At 41.3% G+C, this 20,279-nt stretch overlaps 1 protein-coding gene and 1 long non-coding RNA gene across 2 annotated transcripts; both read right to left on the reverse strand.

The window, feature by feature from the left end:
* Positions 1-947: 947 nt before the first annotated feature.
* Positions 948-1,910, reverse strand: LOC143124304 (uncharacterized). Its single transcript, XR_012987016.1, has 2 exons — positions 1,832-1,910; positions 948-1,411 (listed from the first exon to the last, which is right to left on the reverse strand). It is a non-coding gene; the product is annotated as an uncharacterized LOC143124304 (long non-coding RNA).
* A 3,872-nt stretch (positions 1,911-5,782) lies between these two features.
* On the reverse strand, positions 5,783-10,053 carry LOC143124203 (zinc finger CCHC domain-containing protein 18-like). The gene is made up of 2 exons (XM_076285576.1): positions 9,708-10,053; positions 5,783-9,287 (listed from the first exon to the last, which is right to left on the reverse strand). The coding sequence occupies exon 2, from the start codon at positions 8,626-8,628 to the stop codon at positions 6,952-6,954; it is 1,677 nt and encodes a 558-aa protein (XP_076141691.1). The 5' UTR covers positions 8,629-9,287; positions 9,708-10,053; the 3' UTR covers positions 5,783-6,951.
* Positions 10,054-20,279: the final 10,226 nt, after the last annotated feature.

Here is a 20,279-nt window from a genome sequence, read left to right on the forward strand (position 1 = left end):
TTTATCCTGGTCAATGTAAGTGCCATACACACATGCTATACATTGTTTTTTTCAGCAGAGTCTAGGCTACCCTAATTTTGATTTTTAAATAATAAAAATACAAAAAGTGTATTATAAAAATTCTTATATTTTGACATGTATCTCACCACTGCAAACTGTCAGCTGGCACATGTGTGTGTAGGGCAGACTGTCCTGAATCTGGCAATATCATTGCCATGGTGGAGGGATTCTCTGGGGCTGGGCAAATGTGAAAAATATGTGGTGTGTGCCTTACGGAAATAAATGCCATTTTTTTTATTTAGCCCTATGAGCCCTACTCTATTTTTGGCCATTCTCACTACCTTTAGTTATAACTTATAAGCATTTATCCTGGTCATTGCCATTTACACATGCTATATTTTTTCAGAACAGTCTCTAGGCTACCCAGATCTGCCACCAATTCATATTAATACTTGCATTGATTTGGTTTTGATTTTTAAATAATACAAAGACAAAAAGCGTATTATACCATTCTTATTTTGAAATGTATCTCTGTCAGTTGGACATGGCTTTCATGTATGTGTAGGGCAGACTGTCCTGAATCTGGCAATATAAGAACCATGGTGGAGGGGGGCTTTGGGGCTGGCAATTTACAGACATGTGGTGTGCGCCTTACAGAAATAAATGCCATTTTTATTTAGTAATGAAAAATGCCCTTTTTGCGCTCCATATCTGTGACACGAACTGATCTGACCTGACTGTACACTCATGATGATTCTAAAACAACTTTTTACTGCATTGTCATGAACAAAGTGAAGGCAAAAAGGTGTTTCTTTGTCGAATAAATTGGGATGCAATGTGAGTCTCGAATTAGATGCCATTGTAACCCATTTAAGAGAAACACCTAGAATAGGCTCAAATAATTCAGTAATGGACCAGGAATCAATGACTGAATTGAAACACCAAGGTAAGTAGAACATAAAATGTATTCTCAGTCATTTACATTCATAATGCTCAATAACCCAAAATAAAGTTGGTTCTGTGCTATATATCAGTGTATGTGTGTTCTGGTATTTTCCAGTTATTAATGAGCTATTAACCAACAGTCCCAAAAGAACAGGGTGCACCCATAAAAGTTATGGTTTCGCAATTGCAACAAAGTTCAAACAAAAAAATAGAATAGTCCAGATGAGGAATCAAAACGTTGTTTCAATCAAGTGTATGTTTACAGTTCAGTCCTACCCGATAGTATCCGGTTGGAGAATTCAAAAAAAAAAGAAAGAAGATTCAATCAATTGCGTGGTTAACTATCAGTCCTACCACACTTGAAATCAGAAGATGCACACGGAAGGGTTTCCTCCGAGGCGATTCAGTCTTGAGTGGCTCGCCATCCTCCGCGCAGGGAAGAGTTCCAGTGTCATAAAAACCCAGCCTGCATAAATGTACACAGGGCTTACAAAATGAACTTACTAGTAAACTAATACATTCATTTCAGTAACAAATACGCAAGAACATGAAATGTATCATTAAGAGATGAATGACATCAAATTTAAGTGGTTATCAGCGACATGTACATCCAACAACTACACGCTGGTTATGTGAATTATCAGCGCCACATACATCCAACAACTACACACTGATTATGTGAATACAGGATACAGAATAACTCATTCAAATACATTACACCATTATATGGAACATGTTTGGAAGTTCTTAACATTCTATCATTCGAATCTCATCACTAAATGTATTACATGAAATGTGATAAACACGGAATCCAGCCTGGTATAAACCCCAGGACTAGCTTCTTAGCTAATATGTTCAGCTAAGCGACTAAGATAGCTACACTTACCGAGACTTCAATAATCAGAACATAACCGAAGTCTTCTATAACAAGAGAATCCACACCTTACAAGTTCCCTTCTTTAGATCTACAGTAGCAACTACTGCTATGAAGCTATTTCTTTACTTTGAATCTGCGCTAGTAATTATTGTTTTTGTCTTCACGTAATCCCTCCGAAAAATGTTAGACTCTCTCAGTGTGGGCGCGGTCTTTTTTTTCTGACCAATAAGAAAATACGTTTCCTTACTTCGCTGACTGTTGTTAGGTAGTATAGAGGAAAATAGTTTGCATTAATGAAGGCAGTAAGAAAACTATGGAATATAATGAAATTCCTATAAGATGTGTCCACCTGGGTTACACCCTCCCCTTCTAAATTAACATGAGTCCCTTCATGTCCTTTCAGTGGGTCTATCCTAAAGTGGGGCCCTGTCCATTGTCATCTACATACTCTGGTTTCCCACAAGTATCAATAACTACTTGGCTAAAACCTTCTAAGAGTGTCTTTGCAAATGAAATGAGGGGTTCCCCTAATTCTGGATAGTGAAATAATTTGGGGGCTCTACGTGTCCTTTCAGATCTACGCAATGTATCATTTTCCGGCCTTCTTTCAAGTGAGCTCCCTTCAATGTCAATCCGGTCATTCAGATTTCCATTTTGTTTGTCAGCAGCACCTTCTCTTTCCTTCGTCGCAGACTCAGCAGACTCACTTAGTTTATCTTCCTCTAATGGCTTCCCCTCCAGCAGGCTTGATGAGTAATTCTGTTGCACCCTGCCATTTGACAAGATGTCAGGTAAGGTTTCCCCATCTCCACTTGTGTCACAGGAAGCATCAGGGGTCTCTTGTTCCGCATGGCCAATATTGGTGATGTTCCCACCAGTTGAAGGAATTTCCACTGAGATGTCAGAACCAATCTTTCCTGGGAAATCCTCAGTAGAATCGGTGGGGGAAGGAAGAAGGTTCTCATCATCATCAAGCTGAACAGACTTAGAACTTTTCCTGGAACCTTGATAAATCTCTCCATTCCTTCTTTCTGTAATACCTGGAAATATGGCACAAGGTTGCCAGCACTCATCATCACTGTCTGAACTGAGCATGGCACCCTCTGACTGAACATGGCTCTGTCTCGTTCGGGGCTTCCTATGAGTGGGATGAGCCTCCTTTTCCTTATCAGCTACAGGTAGGAATCCACAAGGGAGGAGATGATCCCTGTGTAAAGTCCGGACTGGCCCGTCTGCATTTTCAGGTCTGACTGAGTATACTGGCAAATCTCTTATCTGTCGGACAACAACATAGATGGTGGGCTCCCAACGATCTGCAAGTTTGTGTTTGTTGCGCAGGCGTAGATTTCGCACCAATACCCTGTCTCCAGTTTCTAAAGTGGACTCTCTGATGACTTTATCAAAACGTCTTTTGTTTTTTTCAGCAATCTTTTTAGAGTTCCCAAAAGCAATTTTGAAACTTTGCTCTAAACGGGCCTTCAAATCCTTCACATACTGTGAATGAGATTGTGTTTCTTTATGTCTGTTGGGCAGCCCGAGGGCAATATCTATTGGCAGTCTGGGCTGTCGCCCAAACATAAGTTCATAGGGCGAAAATCCGGTAACATCGTTTCTGGTACAATTATAAGCGTGTGTTAGCGGTTTGACATAATCACGCCAATGTGTCTTCTCTTTCTCCTGCAAAGTGCCCAACATACTAAGCAGAGTGCGGTTAAAGCGCTCCACAGGATTCCCTCTAGGATGGTAGGGACTTGTTCTTGCTTTACGAATGCCTGCAGTGGCACACAACTCACGTATGACCCGGGACTCAAAGTCCCTGCCCTGATCACTGTGAAGGCGCTCAGGGAAGCCATAATGGACAAGAAAATTCTCCCATAAACTCTTCGCAACAGTGGTAGCCTTTTGATTGCTAGTAGGGATGGCCACTGCATATTTGGTAAAATGGTCCGTTATAACGAGAATATCTTTAGTGTTACGGCTATCAGGTTCTAACGATAAAAAATCCATACAAACTAATTCCATGGGTCGAGTGGTTTCTATGTTAACCAGAGGGGCAGCCTTTTCCGGTGGAGTTTTCCTCCGAACACACCTGCCACACGTTCTAATCTTCCGCTCTACATCCAATGCCATTTTTGGCCAGTAAAACCTTGATCTAACAAGTTCAAGAGTGCGCTCCACACCTAAATGTCCCATGTCATCATGGAGACTATGAAGCACTGTGGATTTCAAGGTAGTTGGAAGAACTAGCTGATATTGAGCCTGACCATCACAATTGCGTTTTCTGTAGAGAAGCTCACCTTCCAATTTTAGACGATTCCATTCCTTCAGGATCAACTGTATATCATGAATTTCATGTTTACGAGCCGTATGTGGCCGTTGCCCGGATTCAAGCCACCTTATTACAGGGCTAAGAACAGGATCCTCTCTCTGTAATCGCACCAATTCTGCTGCACTGTACCTGGGAATGGAAGAGATACCACCCCGTCCTTCTTTTTCATAAACAGTTGGGACAGCTGATGATTGGATGGCTAAAGACTCTACATATCCAATTCGGAATGTACACTCATGATCCTGACTCACAACATGTCTTCGGCATGCTGCTTCCACTACATTGGAGGTAAGACAACTGACAGGCATTGAGGATTCTATGAGATGTGAGGCAAATTGCTTGATTTTCTGTGCCTCCTCCTCCTCTTCTGAATCATCAATTGTATCATGGGGTCTCCGGGACAACCCATCTGCATCCATGTTGTGCTTTCCGGCTCTGTATTTAATGTCAAAAGTAAACGTAGACAAAGATGCAAGCCAGCGATAACTGACTGCATCTAACTTAGCGGTTGTAAGCAGGTAAGTTAATGGATTATTATCAGTAACAACAGTAAAGTTATTCCCATATAAATAATCACTAAACTTCTCTACAATGGCCCATTTAAGAGCTAAAAATTCTAATTTGTGAGCCGGATATTTTGCTTCACTTCGTGTCAAATCACGGCTGGCATAAGCAACTACTTGGAGCAGACCATCTTCTTCTTGATACAGAGCAGCCCCTAATCCTGTTGTGCTAGCATCTGTATGTAAGATGTATGGCAGCTTGGGGTTTGCAAAGCGGAGAACTGGGGCTGATGTCAACTTGTCTATGACCTCTTCAAATGCACACTGGCAAATGAGGTTCCAACGATCAGCAAAAGGCTCCTTGGGGTTCAGATACTGGCTGCCTACGTTGGTTTTGCACCCCTTTCGTTGAGGTGGATATCCAGCTGTGAGGTTGGTCAGTGGCTTGACTACCTTCGAGTAATCTTTAATAAACCTGCGGTAATACCCGGAGAAGCCTAGGAATGACCTCAATTGCTTTAAATTTTGGGGTCTCGGCCAGGTTTTTAAAGCTTCAATCTTTTCGGGGTCAGTTCTCACTCCCTCCCTGCAGACAATATGACCCAAGTATCGAACGGAGGTCTGAAAAAACATACATTTGTCTGGTGACAATTTAAGTCCATAATCTCGAAGACGGCTAAGTACATGAACGAGTCGTGATTCATGCTCCTCTAAGGTGCTGGAAAACACAATCAGGTCGTCCAGAAAAACAAGCACCTCTTTCAGATGAATGTCACCCATACACTTCTCCATAAGTCTTTGAAATGTACTCGGTGCATTGGTGACCCCTTGAGGCATTCGATTGAATTCCCAAAATCCAAGTGGACAAACAAAGGCCGTTTTTGCTTTGTCTTCCTCATTCATTTCAACTTGATAATATCCAGATTTTAAATCCATTACAGAAAACCACTGTGAGCCCGTCAAGGCGGAAAACGACTCTTCAAGGTTAGGTAGAGCATAGGCATCACGTATAGTCTGCATATTCAATCTCCTATAATCAACACACAAACGGACATCACCGTTCTTCTTTTTGACAACAACAATCGGAGATGAAAATGGAGACTCAGACTCTCTGATTACTCCCGCATCAAGAAGATTTTGCAGATGGTTTTTGACGGCATCATAGTCCTGAGGGTGGATAGGACGAGCTCGCTGCTTAAAGGGTGTTTCATCCCTCATTTTGATATGGTGTTTCACCTTTGTTGCATGACCAAAATCAAGGTCATGATGAGCAAAAACATAAGAAAAAGATCTTAATGTTTCTGTTATCCTACCCTTCCACTCCTCAGGTAATGGGGAATGTCCAAAGTCAAAACATAAATCAGAGGCTTCTGGTTTATTATCCTTAAGACACTCGGTAGTCATATGGTGGAGATTCACATGGGGCGCTTTTATCAACTGGTGTGGAATGCTGATCTCAGCTATAACACAATTACTGGGAAGCATTATATCATGATCAGTTTCATTTTTGAGGCAGACTGGAACCTTGAAAGGAGTGTGCGTGGGCACAGTAATCAAGCAGTTATCCACTAACACTCCTCCGGGTAAGGTGGATTCAGAGGGGTGTTCGAGCAGAGCCCATGTCACGTTATCAATAAAATTTCCATTAATTGCATATCCATCAAGGAGAGTCTTTTGGCCAGCAGGAAGAATATGTTGGCTGGAACCTTTTAATTTCACTAAGCTCAATTTACCACTGGTAGCTACCTCCTTCCTCTTATCTAATGTTTTCCAAACCTGACTATAGCCATAGCAGGGTGACTTACACTGATTGGAGAACTCAGTGTTACACTGGTCATAGACAGCATCCAACGTATTGGTGCCAATTAGTACTGGTAGTTCACCACTAGATTTGATATCAGGAACAACAAGAGCGAGTGTAGTTATCTCGGGTTCTGACTCGCTGAATTCTTTAGGAAACTTTATACAGACTTCAATGTACCCTAAGTAGGGAACTGATTCGCCATTTGCTCCCTCCACATTGAGGAGGTTGTTTAGTGGCTCTATTGGTTCATTGGTGAGGTACTGGTTGTAGAAAGAGCTTGAAACAGTGGTAACTTGCGATCCTGTGTCGAGTATGCAATTACAGTTAGTTGCTGATACTTGAACAACTGCAGTGCACTTTTCACCTATCAATCGTTTTGGTAGTGTTGTACTCTGGTTGACAGAGTGTGACTTAGACTTAGTTTTGTGTGTGACTTTAGCAGGAGGACGTAAAGTAGGCTTGGCCTCTGTTTGTCCCACAACAGAGGCCCGTCTTATTTTAAAGTAGGTGTTTCCAGGGTACCGTTTCGCATGTCCCAAATACGCTGCCTTTCTTTAAGTTCCTGTTTTTTCGCTTGCACCAGAGAGGGATTTGGGGTGTTACTACAGGAGGCAGATATGTGGCCATCCTCGCCACAGGTAAAACAATACCAAGGTTTTGGTCTAGTGGACACTGCAGTTGTTTGATTGTTAGCTGGTCTGTTTCTGGTCTGCTTTCCTCCTTTGGTGATTTTCTCTTTGTCTGTCTTTTGTTCTGTCATACTCATAAGGTTAGCCACTTGAACTTGGAGGGTAGCTATCTGTTTCTGTAAGACATCAACAGCTGGTGTGGGCTGCTGGTTGTTGAGGTCATACTGGTCAAGGTCAGGTAAGCATGACGAACAGACATTGTGCAAGTTTGTCTGAGCCTTAACCTTTGTGAATCCAAGGTGCTGTCTCATTCGACTGGTTTTAGTCGCCTGTTTATCTTCTTCAGTACGCAATATGAGTAGGAATTCTGGAAAGGGCGGGGGATTACTTTTGCGCTGTTCAAGCTGAAGATTGACAATCATCGTACTGTCCCAACATCCTCGGCAGAACTGCTTCAACAATTGTTTCTCTGAGTCATGTGCCGGGATGCCATTTCTCCTAACAACCACATTTAAGGCTGTCTGAAGCCTGTGTAAATACTCTGAGGGCTTCTCACCAGAGTTCTGATTGATATTCAGAAATCTAGCAAAAAGTTCATCCCCATCCTCGACAGTGGCATACGCGGAGTCTAACATGTCTAGGTAGTCTTTAGCGGAGGCTAGAGGACCTAAGGGTTTAACGATGGTTGAAGCTGGAAGTGACAGACTTTCCATGATCTTTTTCACAACCTGAGAATCAGATGTCATTGGATCATTGAGATAAAACTCAACACTGCTACGCCACGTCTCATAATCAACTTCAAGGTTGGAGTGAGGAACTCGGCCAGAGAAAGGCTTCAATTTAAATGAAGAGTGCATCTGGGAGACTAATTCGCTGCTTTTGACAACATGTTCCACCACTACACGTTGTATATCAGGGGTGGTAAGTGGAGGTAATACAGGGGAGTTAGGTATCTGATCTGTAGGCAACGCTGCAGATGCTATGTTAATCTGAGGATCTCTGGTAGTGGTGTGAGCTGTTCTCACTGGGGTATGCACAGGCATGCCTGTCCATGAGATTAATGGTTCCTGAGTGTCTGGTGATTTTAAAGGTTCTGTGTTGTCATCAGTACGACGTTTGCTACCCACAGAGTCACTAATTCTGCTTAGTTCCTCACGGAGTATCTCTTCAACTCCTCTGCCACTTAATTTAGCTAAGTCTGTTAACTCATCTAAGTAAGCTTTTGTTGAGGCTGTGCCTTTAGTTTTAGCATAAACAGCTGATAGGCTATGAATGTGATGAACAATCTCTGGATTACCTTCACATGCTCTGTGGTAAGGTAAGGGTAGTTTCTCTAAAGCTTCCATTGCGGAGCCAAATTCAAACTCAACAATTATCTGTCCATGATAATCAGACTGTTCATCAGTTATTTCCTCAACCCTTGAAATGCTACCATGCAATTTCAGAAAATCATATATCTCCCTATCGGTATCAGAGTTTAGAGGTCCACTAATCAGAACACAGTTGGGTACTTTCAAATTCTTAGACTCCACAATATCCATCTTTATGCAACCACAATCCCAAAATAATAATTAACTTCAATTGAAAGAATGCAACATAAAAGGCTATAACACATTTTTAAATCTCCTGGCTGGCTCTGCCAAGTTTTGTGTAACCCATTTAAGAGAAACACCTAGAATAGGCTCAAATAATTCAGTAATGGACCAGGAATCAATGACTGAATTGAAACACCAAGGTAAGTAGAACATAAAATGTATTCTCAGTCATTTACATTCATAATGCTCAATAACCCAAAATAAAGTTGGTTCTGTGCTATATATCAGTGTATGTGTGTTCTGGTATTTTCCAGTTATTAATGAGCTATTAACCAACAGTCCCAAAAGAACAGGGTGCACCCATAAAAGTTATGGTTTCGCAATTGCAACAAAGTTCAAACAAAAAAATAGAATAGTCCAGATGAGGAATCCAAACGTTGTTTCAATCAAGTGTATGTTTACAGTTCAGTCCTACCCGATAGTATCCGGTTGGAGAATTCAAAAAAAAAAGAAAGAAGATTCAATCAATTGCGTGGTTAACTATCAGTCCTACCACACTTGAAATCAGAAGATGCACACGGAAGGGTTTCCTCCGAGGCGATTCAGTCTTGAGTGGCTCGCCATCCTCCGCGCAGGGAAGAGTTCCAGTGTCATAAAAACCCAGCCTGCATAAATGTACACAGGGCTTACAAAATGAACTTACTAGTAAACTAATACATTCATTTCAGTAACAAATACGCAAGAACATGAAATGTATCATTAAGAGATGAATGACATCAAATTGAAGTGGTTATCAGCGACATGTACATCCAACAACTACACGCTGGTTATGTGAATTATCAGCGCCACATACATCCAACAACTACACACTGATTATGTGAATACAGGATACAGAATAACTCATTCAAATACATTACACCATTATATGGAACATGTTTGGAAGTTCTTAACATTCTATCATTCGAATCTCATCACTAAATGTATTACATGAAATGTGATAAACACGGAATCCAGCCTGGTATAACCCCCAGGACTAGCTTCTTAGCTAATATGTTCGGCTAAGCGACTAAGATAGCTACACTTACCGAGACTTCAATAATCAGAACATAACCGAAGTCTTCTATAACAAGAGAATCCACACCTTACAAGTTCCCTTCTTTAGATGTACAGTAGCAACTACTGCTATGAAGCTATTTCTTTACTTTGAATCTGCGCTAGTAATTATTGTTTTTGTCTTCACGTAATCCCTCCGAAAAATGTTAGACTCTCTCAGGGTGGGCGCGGTCTTTTTTTTTCTGACCAATAAGAAAATACGTTTCCTTACTTCGCTGACTGTTGTTAGGTAGTATAGAGGAAAATAGTTTGCATTAATGAAGGCAGTAAGAAAACTATGGAATATAATGAAATTCCTATAAGATGTGTCCACCTGGGTTACACCATGCAGAAATTTGCTGGGATCTCAAAACCGGATTATGAACATACTTTGCCATAGAGAAACACATGATAGCGTTGGATTATGAACATGCTTACAAAAACGTGGGGTAAGTCGAGCTATATGAAGTTATTATTTTGATGTCATTTCATCTGTTTTATAACCCAGAATTATGTACTTGGTATCAAATGATAGCTCTGTCTCCTCTTTCATCTGACATGCGTGGCATATCTATCCGATCGGATCATGGGTTCGTGAGTAGGGCCTAATTCAAACGAGAGTAATGGGTGTGCAGCGTTGGTTTTTGTACATGATGTTTTTTTGCAGTCACGTTGTTTTTATAGCCAGGAAGCATCGATACTTGGTACCAATAGATAGCCCCGTGTCTCCTCTTTCTTCTTATATGCTTGCCATATCTATGCGATCACGGGTTCGCGAGTAATTCAAACGAGAGTAATGGGTGCGCAGGTGAACTGTAAATATGAATCAATTTGATTTTTCATACTTGATCGCACAGGCAAGTGTTTAGTCTCGTTGGAAAGCCCCACTTCTGCTCTGTCACGCAATTAAGGTTTCATCTCGCTGCGATGAACAGTTCTGGAGCAATGTAACAAAGAACTCAGGCAAAGCAGCCTGCCTTTGCCTGACCTGCTAAGGCAAGAACCACGCAGTCAGCAAATTATGTTTTTTATAAAGTAGCCTAGGCTAGGCCCTATTAGCCTACTTTTATTGGAGCCATCCGGAGATATGTGCCTAATATGCTTGCATTTCACCCAAATTTTATCAAAATATTTTTTGTAACAGCGTTACCGCGGGCATCCGATTATTTCTGATCAGCCCCACAAGTCAATGTCAGAGCCTACCTAACAAGGACCACCCAACTCAGCTCACTTGGCTATGATTCGTGACACATTCTAACATCTTATTAGCATTAATGTTCCAACTCATCATCAACTCACCTGTTGTTACTGAGGTTAAGTAGTAGTCTACTGTCAAGTGTTTTTAACAGATGACTTGAATTGTCCCGCCACTGCTGCTGCTGCAGCACTAGGCCTACTCACGATTTGATCAGAACCGTGGGCTACACTTCCTGACTGGGCCAATGGTCGTAGATATAGTGCAGTAATTGGTTCAGTCCCTGCTTTGCAAAACGGCTTTTTGTTTTTACTTTTCACTGAACGGAGCAGGGTGGCCAAGCTTTGACCAGTGGTGGCCGTGGCCCCCCCTGGCCACCACGTAGCTCCGCCCCTGGAGTCTTGGATCCTCCAGCCCCATTCCTCTGGTGGTAGCAAGTTTCCCATCCATTCTTGAACTTGATGGTACACTCTGAAGCTATGAACCATAGCAGATGAAGCTGTTGTTGGCAAGTTGCGAGGGTGGATAGCCGTTTTGCTGTCAGTCACTGAGAGAATCTGCTTCTTTGCCTTTGTAGATCTGTATCATTGCTTTTTCCCCTGCAGCAGCAATTTCCTCTTTAGTAGTACATATGGCACAATGTTGACATGTCCAACCTTTTCCAGGTCTTTTGCTGTAATCTTGACAGGTGGAATCACTGATGCTCGTTTGATTCTGAGGGTTATGCATGCAATAATTCCCATGCTCATCAATTGTCCGGGTGTTATGGTCAGCATTATCAGCAACGTATTGAATGAAGTGCCCTGGTGTGAATCCATCAACCTCTGTTTTCTGTGCTACTGTGGCACTTCTTTTGTACTTCTGTACCTCATTGGGGCAGCCGTGGCCTACTGGTTAGCGCTTCGGACTTGTAACCGAAGGGTTGCTGGTTCGAACCCCCGACACGTAGGAATGGCTGATTTGCCCTTGAGGCCCTCACTGCTCCACGAGCCCCGCTGTAGCAGGCAGCTCACTGCATCTGGATTAGTGTGTGCTTCACCTCACTGTGTGCTGAGTGTGTTTCACTAATTCACGGATTGGGATAAATGCAAAGACCAAATTTCCCTCACCAGATCAAAAAAGTATATATACTATACTACTTGTATGAAAATGAAGGGGCTGCAGGATCTCCGCTTACAACCAGCTATCACTGCTAGCTGCTATTTCTTATTTTGCGTTATTCTTTTGGGATTTGTGAACTTCTACCGGCAGTCCGGCACTCTGCATGAACGACTTGGCCAGGGACTACAGTTATGTCAGCATTGCATTGTTGACTGGCTCTGTGGATACCTTCACAATTTGACTGTCAGTGCTTCATCAGACATTTGGTTCCCACAAAACACACACTCAGCCACCCAAAAAATAGTATTTTCTAATGTATGGGATGATGTAGAAACATAGCCACAGTCCCTTCCTTTAATTTTCTCTTTACCTAATGTGTCAAAAATGAAACAATACATTTTTCATCCAATTTTCAGATTGTGTGTGTTTTATGGTACATTTTATGAATAAATGCCTAATTTGCATATATAAACATAAAATCTCAAAAACTTGTAATACATTTTTCTTTGGTATGATGTCATTAATCAACTGGAGAAATTTCATAGTGATAGCTATTAATTATCCCCCCCCCCTATTACTTAGAGTGTTGAGCACAACTTTGGCCTAATCTAAAAAAAAAATATGTTCCACTCCATCTTCGGTGGAAGACTTTTAGTATATGATTCAGGAGGGTATTAGGACCAATAAAAACTATGAGGCATTTCTGTTGCAATTTTTTTGTCTTTTTGGGCTACATTGACTGGCCTACATAGATATAAAACGTTTTTGCATAATTTTGCAAAAAACGTTAGCATTACAGCTGGATTATACTGAATGAATGCTTACTGATGTTAAAGCTCACAAGCTGTTTAAAGCCAAACACAACGGTGTAGATGGAGCCCCTGCACAAAATTATTACTTTTATTGCATTGTACTTCAGAAAAAAAAATGTAGAACTGTCACATGACTGCAGGTATTTCTTGTAAGGAAGTGAAAGAGTAGAAAATAATCCATTTGTTATTTAAATCAAATACAAAATAATTTGATTTACACATATATGAACACTCAAATAAATGTACTATAATGTAATATTTCCCAATAGCTGCACAGCACATCTTCTGAACCCATGAACATGCAGTGTGCCCTATTTTAATTAGCACTGTGTAATAACTATTTGTTTATATATCTTTTATCTTTCTTTCCCTGAATAGTGTGCTCATTTTAGTAAATTGTGCACTCAATTTAGTAGATTGATTGTAGAGTAATTGTGCTCTCATTTTAGTTTTTGTAAAATGAGCGCACTATTTAGTAAAACGAGCGCATGATTTAGTAAATTCTGCGCACAATATAGTAAAATGTGCAGACGATATACTAAATTCAGCGCACAATCTAATAAAATGAGACCACAATTTACTTAAATGAGCGCACATTCTCAGGATATAAAAAAAATATCTTGCAATGACACCTCCCGGGCTAATAATATCTGGTAAGATTTATCAGTTGTCTCTCAGCCTGTTACCTTACCTTGTTAGCTTAAGCTAGCATAACAACTTGGCCTCCTATTTTGAGTTTCATACCTGCTCTTCAGAAAACCTATGGATGACAGCACAGAGGGTTCATCCACTTATTTATGCAATCTATGTTTTAGTCAGATCTATGCAGCACTGCATCAAGTCAAATGAGCATCAAGTCAAATGAGCCTATTACGTTACTGCCTATTATAGACAGTGTTGGGAGTAATGCGTTACAAAAGTAATGTAATTACTGTAATATATTGCTGTTTGCGGTAACGCGGTAATGTAAGGCATTACAAAAAAAAATTGGGTAATATTTTACTCGGTACAAACTTCAGTAACGTGCGTTACAATGCATTTTAACCAAAAATTAAGCAGTGTTTTGTTTTGATACATATTCGCAAACACCACCGCGAGAACAACAGAGAAGAAAAAATCCGCGCAAAATAGTAGAACGTGATACTGATACTGGTTGAAGATGACTGGCTGCAGCGGACTCTATTTGCGGGATGGACATAAGCCTAGGCTACGCTCAGAGACAAGGATATGAAGAACATAATAGTTAGTGCACTTTGTGCGAAACCGAAAGATCTCACTATGCCTCGCGAAATAGCACAAGTCATTTAATGAAACATCTGAAGTGGTGCCACGCTAATCTTTTTGATTCTTGATTAAACACAAACTTCTAGTACATGTCAGCTTTGAGCTGTGAACTTGAATTCACAATTGAACCTAAAGAGAATAAAGGGATAGAAATTGTGTAGCCTGGCAGTGCCACCGCTCCCACCACGCGCATCACGCACTTTGCGTAGGGCACCAAAGGACAGAGGGGGCACCCAAATGTAACCAATGAATAGTAGCTTTACTGCAAACTGCATTTCACTCTTCATCAATAACGTTTACAGAATGCACCTAACACCATGGTACATGCAAGTTTGATACTTTTTGGGTTCTCTCAATCTCCACCACGTAGTGCTAGAATGGAATTGGTGGGTCTTCAATAATTTGTTTTCCAAGCATTTACATGAAGCTACGGAGCCCTCCGGGTGACATGGGGAAAAAAAACATGGGTTAGAAAAAAAAAAAAAATGTAGTGGGGAAAAAAAAACATGAAGAAGAAAAAAAAAAACGATGCACTTTTGCGGGATCTCATTGCGGGATCTCGCAAAGTTTTGCGAGATCTCGCAAAAAGTTTTGCGAGATCTCGCAAAACTTTTGCGAGATCCCGCAAAAGTTTTGCGAGATCCCGCAAAACTTTTGCGAGATCTCGCAAAACTTTTTTTCTACTTTTGGAACTTGCTGGGCTTCCTACTTGACCCCAATAGGCCCACAAACCACTACCGCCCAATGGCAATCGTATCATGATACTCTGATTGCTCTATCACTGTTGCGTGTTGTGGGTTTTCTGGACACATTACATAGGCCTATGACAAGGGAGGGAGAGGGAGACACCTGCGTGCAGACACGCACACACAGCAGGATACAATAAATTGCCTAACAGACAGCAGCCTAATTTCGAGGTATCACCAGGGTGCGATTTGTAGGGGGGATGGTGAGGATTTCCCCAACTCTGGTTTTCCTATCCCTACCTCTGCTAAATTATTTTTATCTCCGGTGGGGACAAGGATTAAACCCATTGATAGCGATGAATGCAACTTAACTGCTAGCCTACTTAAACTCTTGAAATCTAGCGATCTTCAGTGTCAATACATCAGAGTAGGCTATTCAGTAGCCTTCTGGCAGACGGCGCATATTTCTGAACGTCATCGAACACAAAAACATTGTAACATTTTCAGTCCCTCTCAACATTTTAGTGCGGGAACTTCCGCAGGGAAAACAGCGCTGAACCAAACATGAAACGCGCTCAGAGCAGCATATCGTCTTACTTTAAACACCTAGTAGTTTGCGGAGGACGAACGAGAAAGCACTCGTTTGATAAATCAGCCAGTAGGCTAGGCCTAGTAGACAAATAACTTACAGAAATAATCTGTACAGCAAAAACAAATGTTGGTGGGTATTTAAACTATCTAGCGGGTGTTTTAACAGCTGCAAGAAATAGAAGCTTATGGCCCATATGTTCTGGTTCGTAAATTATTTTCATAAAACTTCAAGTTGCCCTATAACTTCTCTCCAAACTCTTCACTGCACTGTAGCCAATTAACTGACAGTATGATAGTAAGCTATTTATTTTCTGTAGGCTTCAATAAACACATTTATTTTTTCAACTTTTACAATATTACGCACTTGGCTACTGAACGCAAATCTGCAGGAGAGATAATGCACGCAGCCTACGCAGCGTGTAGCGCAATGTGTAGGCTATTTGTACACCAACTAACACACCAATTCACTAACTCAAGACTTCAGTGTCATCATATACAACATTTTACATAACAAATACAGAAAGGATGGAGGCAGCAAAGGCAGAGGAGTCATTTCAGATGGGTCAAGAACAAGGTGAATTTGTATGTTTCTCAAAACGTAGTCCAACCCTGCATTAGAGGAGCTGAGCACACTCGCTGTTTAAAGTCATACACAACGATAAACTAAAACTAAGCTAAAGGTATTCAAGGTAACATATTCAAAATCCCCCCCTCTGTTTTTTACACAAATCGCACCCTGTGTATCACTAATACCTATTAAATAAATGAAAAGGACACAGAACTGTAAGCTCAAATTCAAAAACGTTTGAAGTCTACCCAAACATATGCAAAGGGAATATATATAAATTGTGCTGCATATAGCCAGCTTAATTAATGTCAATTTAAAGATTATGATTAGCAGTTTCTATGCATTTTTCCATTGATAGTTACAGGAAGCCACGTTTTGTTTAAACTATTGTTGCTTCTAGCCCACGTTACCTCCAGTTTCACTTGCTGCAGGGACGCACACATTGCATGATCGATCATAAGCGTTCTATCTCCGATGTAGAACTCAAATGTGTCTTGACGCTGCCGTTTGTAAGATCAGATCAAATAAAACGTTCTAAATGGAATGCGATGTAATTAAGCTGTTCCTTTCCAAGCGTCTTGGAGACGTACTGTATGTGTGATGACTGGGCTATGTCTATATAGTTGATGACACCAAATGAATAAGTATTGTAATTATGTTATTGGTAGTCGGAGGAGGAGTTACACACACACACACACACAACTCGGGATTTACTTTTCACAGTTTATTCACAAGAATTAATTAATACACCACTACCTCCCACACACAACCACCCCGCATTCATACAACCCGCTTAAACTAGCCCTCTCTATGGCCGAGTTAAACTAGGGGAAGGGACTGGCCATTAACCCCGGCCGGGGGCTAAACTCAAAGCGCGCACACACACACACGCGCGCACACACACACACACACACACACACACACACACAGTAGGCCACACTAGACTGCAATAACAAGGCAATCAATAGACTGAGCTAGATCACAGGGTCCTATGACCGGCTTTGAGAAAGTACTGGTTTAGTCCGTACAGCAGCTCCAGCCTGGAGCGTTATGAGACTGACCGTAAGTGTCCAGAGATAATTCAGAGTCCGCAAGTAGCCTAATCCACAGAGTTCGCAAGTATCCACAGTGTTCGCAAGTAATCCACAATGTTCGCAAGTAATCCACAACGTTCGCAAGTAGCCATTCACTACAGTATGCTGCAAATGAGCAGATGTGTGAAGCACCGGGCATAACTTAATTTCGCGGCTACGTGGAGCAGTAGTAGGTTCATTGTTGAGGAGGCCCATAGTTTGAGAAAAGCTGCAGATCATAGGCAGAGAAAGCATAATGCTCTGAGAACAGTAGCCAAAGGTTTTCCTGCAGAAACAGGTGCCTTGGTGCACGCACCCCGCTTTCACTTTGACTCCCTGCATTGTGGCAAAAACTGTCAGTCAGACAGTGAATTTTGGTTTACTAAATTAGCATAATGCGGTAACAATTATCATTTCAATTCTATCTGAAATCTGCTCACTGCAGACGTTACAATGCAGACCCAAGCAGCAGCCTTGAAAGACGTACACTTTGAATTTGATCGATCAGAGCGGCTCTGGTTCTTCACCTAACTTGGTGTGATTGCCCGGATGACCGTTCAATCAAATCAACAGACCTATTTGTGTCTCTGTGTGTTCGTTATAGATACGGTTCCAACTCTTTACGGGAGCGTTTATTTCCATATTTTACTTTCAATTTAATCTGACAAAAAGTGTGGGGGATATAATTGTGTTCCAGCAAAACTGTGTACATTATAACACCCACATCCCCCACGCTTGCTACGCGCCTGCGTGTGTGCGTGTCTGCACGCAGGTGTCTCCCTCTCCCTCCCGTGTCATAGGCCTATGTAATGTGTCCAGAAAACCCACAACACGCAACAGTGATACAGCAATCATAGTATCATGATACGATTGCCATCTGGCGGTAGTGGTTTGTGGGCCTATTGGGGTCAAGTAGGAAGCCCAGCAAGTTCCAAAAGTAGAAAAAAAGTTTTGCGAGATCTCGCAAAAGTTTTGCGGGATCTCGCAAAACTTTTCGAGATCCCGCAAAAGTGCATCGTTTTTTTTTTTCTTCCTCATGTTTTTTTTTCCCCACTACTTTTTTTTTTTTTTCTAACCCATGTTTTTTTTTCCCCATGTCACCCGGGGGGCTCCGTATGAAGCACATGATATGCCGAGTTGACAAAAAAATAATCCATTCAGATAGCTAGGTGGATACCAGGCTCATAATTCACTTTTATTTGCAAAACGAAATGTGAAGCAACATGTTATTGCATACTTTCCAAAGCAATGAAGGCTGCTTAAAACAACTTAACATTGTGCATATTATTGTTAATATTGTGCTATCAATGTAACTCAACAGACAAGGCTTGTAAACAAGCAGGGCCGTTTCAAGGAATTTGGGGGCCCCAAGCAAAATGGACATGGAGGCCCCCCCCTCCCCCCCCCACCACCGCACACGCAAAGCCTACAAGAACCACCGCATATACAGTTTAAGTTCACCCACAGTTTATATAAATACAAAATGTTGCAGTTGCATATATATACTGTGCATTAGTTTTGAACATTTGAACATTTACAAAAACACCACTGTACCATAAAATCCAATATAAATGTAAAAAAAGTGCACAATAACTAAATCCAACATACTTAAACACACACACACACACACTCACATTAACATTTTTCAGTTCTCACAAAGTGAGAAAATAAAACACGCCATCTTGCAGAAAAAGGATGCATTGTTCAAACTATAGAGTGCAGGTTGTATAGCAATTTAAAAATCCAACATAAATACAAGTACACACACAGTCACACACACACATAAGATTAACCTTTCAGGCCATCTTCATCAGTGGAGGTATCCTTAGGAAGATCCTGAGGGCTGAGAAATTTAAGCAAAGCACCTTGAGGGAGAAAGAAAAGATATGTTAGCATTTCCATATTTTGATATTTAGAAGGGATGCAGCTGCTTTCACAACTAATGCTTACTGTAAAAACATCCCAAGCTAATGTTATACATTGACCTAGGCCTACTTGTAGCTTAACATAGCAAAAAGCATTCTGCTGTTTGAGAATTAGACAGACGCACCTGGTGCTTTAAAGACAGTAAACAGCTGGCGTGCATTAATACTAGACATGAAAGTTCCAGTCTGCTTTGATGCACGGAATTTATTGTGTGGTTTTCCTAACCCCCATTTGGTAAATAGATTATCACGGTCGAATAGTTAGTATAGCAGAGAAGCTATGCCACTTTCATCAAAACCTATTACAAAGCTATAGCAATGTTATGTCATTAAATACGATAAACAGTGATTCTGGAACAGATCTGCGTCTCCCTTATCCCGTTAATAAACATATTACAGTTTGTAACCATATTCCGTCCGTTCGGGGGAAAAAAGTTGCGCTAACTGTTCTAGTTTGTTACAAGCAGCATGGGCTGTCAGGCAGGAAGTTAACATAAACATTTTTTGCTAGGCTAGCCTTCCTGCTGCGACATTACACCATTTACAAGACAAGTAGAGCTATTTTATCCAGTGTAATTTATCACTTAGGCTACCACTATCTTGTTTTTTGTTGTCATCCTCTTCCTTTCTCTTCGCGGCAGCAGCAGAGACCACAAACCTGGCTGGCTGGCTGCTGTCAGCGACTACTGAGAGGGGCCCCCTTGAGGGGGATCCCGGTATTGCCGGTAACAGTGTCTGCACTTTACTGCATTGACTATCAAAGGGGCGCTCACAGTTTGTCGTTGCATTTTATTCTTAACCAGTCGTTGTCTTGGGGCCCCTGGCCAGCTCGGGGCCCCAAGCAATTGCTTGGTTTGCTTGCCTTCTAGCGACGGGCCTGTAAACAAGAGCTGGCAAAAAGGCATTATGAGAACGTAAAGATCAATGCTCTTAAAGTGACAGTGCACCATTTATAAGAAAACAGCATGAATGTTTAAAAACACACAGTTATGGTCTGTAAATAATAGGCCTTTTATTTTACTTTAGGTGTTTGAGTTATCATTTAAATGTCACTCACTCAAAATCACTCACTTAGGGCACCAAAATGGTCAGTAGGCCACCATCTTGACATGTCTTTATTAAAGGAACCGTATGTAAGAAATGTATTTCAATTAATCATAAATGGCCCTGATATGTCACTAGACATTAAGAAATCATGTTATTTCAAATACTTATATCACTGACAACAGTAGTCTGGCCAGGATATTGTAATTTAAAAAGTGGAGTTGCAGCCCTCAACTGATGTTGATATGTTGTGTTTTGGCCTGATGCGCCACCCTCCACCTATGTA

Source organism: Alosa pseudoharengus, unplaced genomic scaffold, assembly GCF_046254945.1.
Source record: "Alosa pseudoharengus isolate Yale_2024_CS ecotype anadromous, Long Island Sound unplaced genomic scaffold, YU_APseudo_1.1 YU_APseudo_1.1_scf_1, whole genome shotgun sequence".
Lineage (NCBI taxonomy): Eukaryota > Metazoa > Chordata > Actinopteri > Clupeiformes > Clupeidae > Alosa > Alosa pseudoharengus.

Excerpts from the sequence above, each read along its gene's own strand:
- LOC143124203 (XM_076285576.1), bottom strand. The coding sequence starts at position 8,628 with ATGGATATTGTGGAGTCTAAGAATTTGAAAGTACCCAACTGTGTTCTG.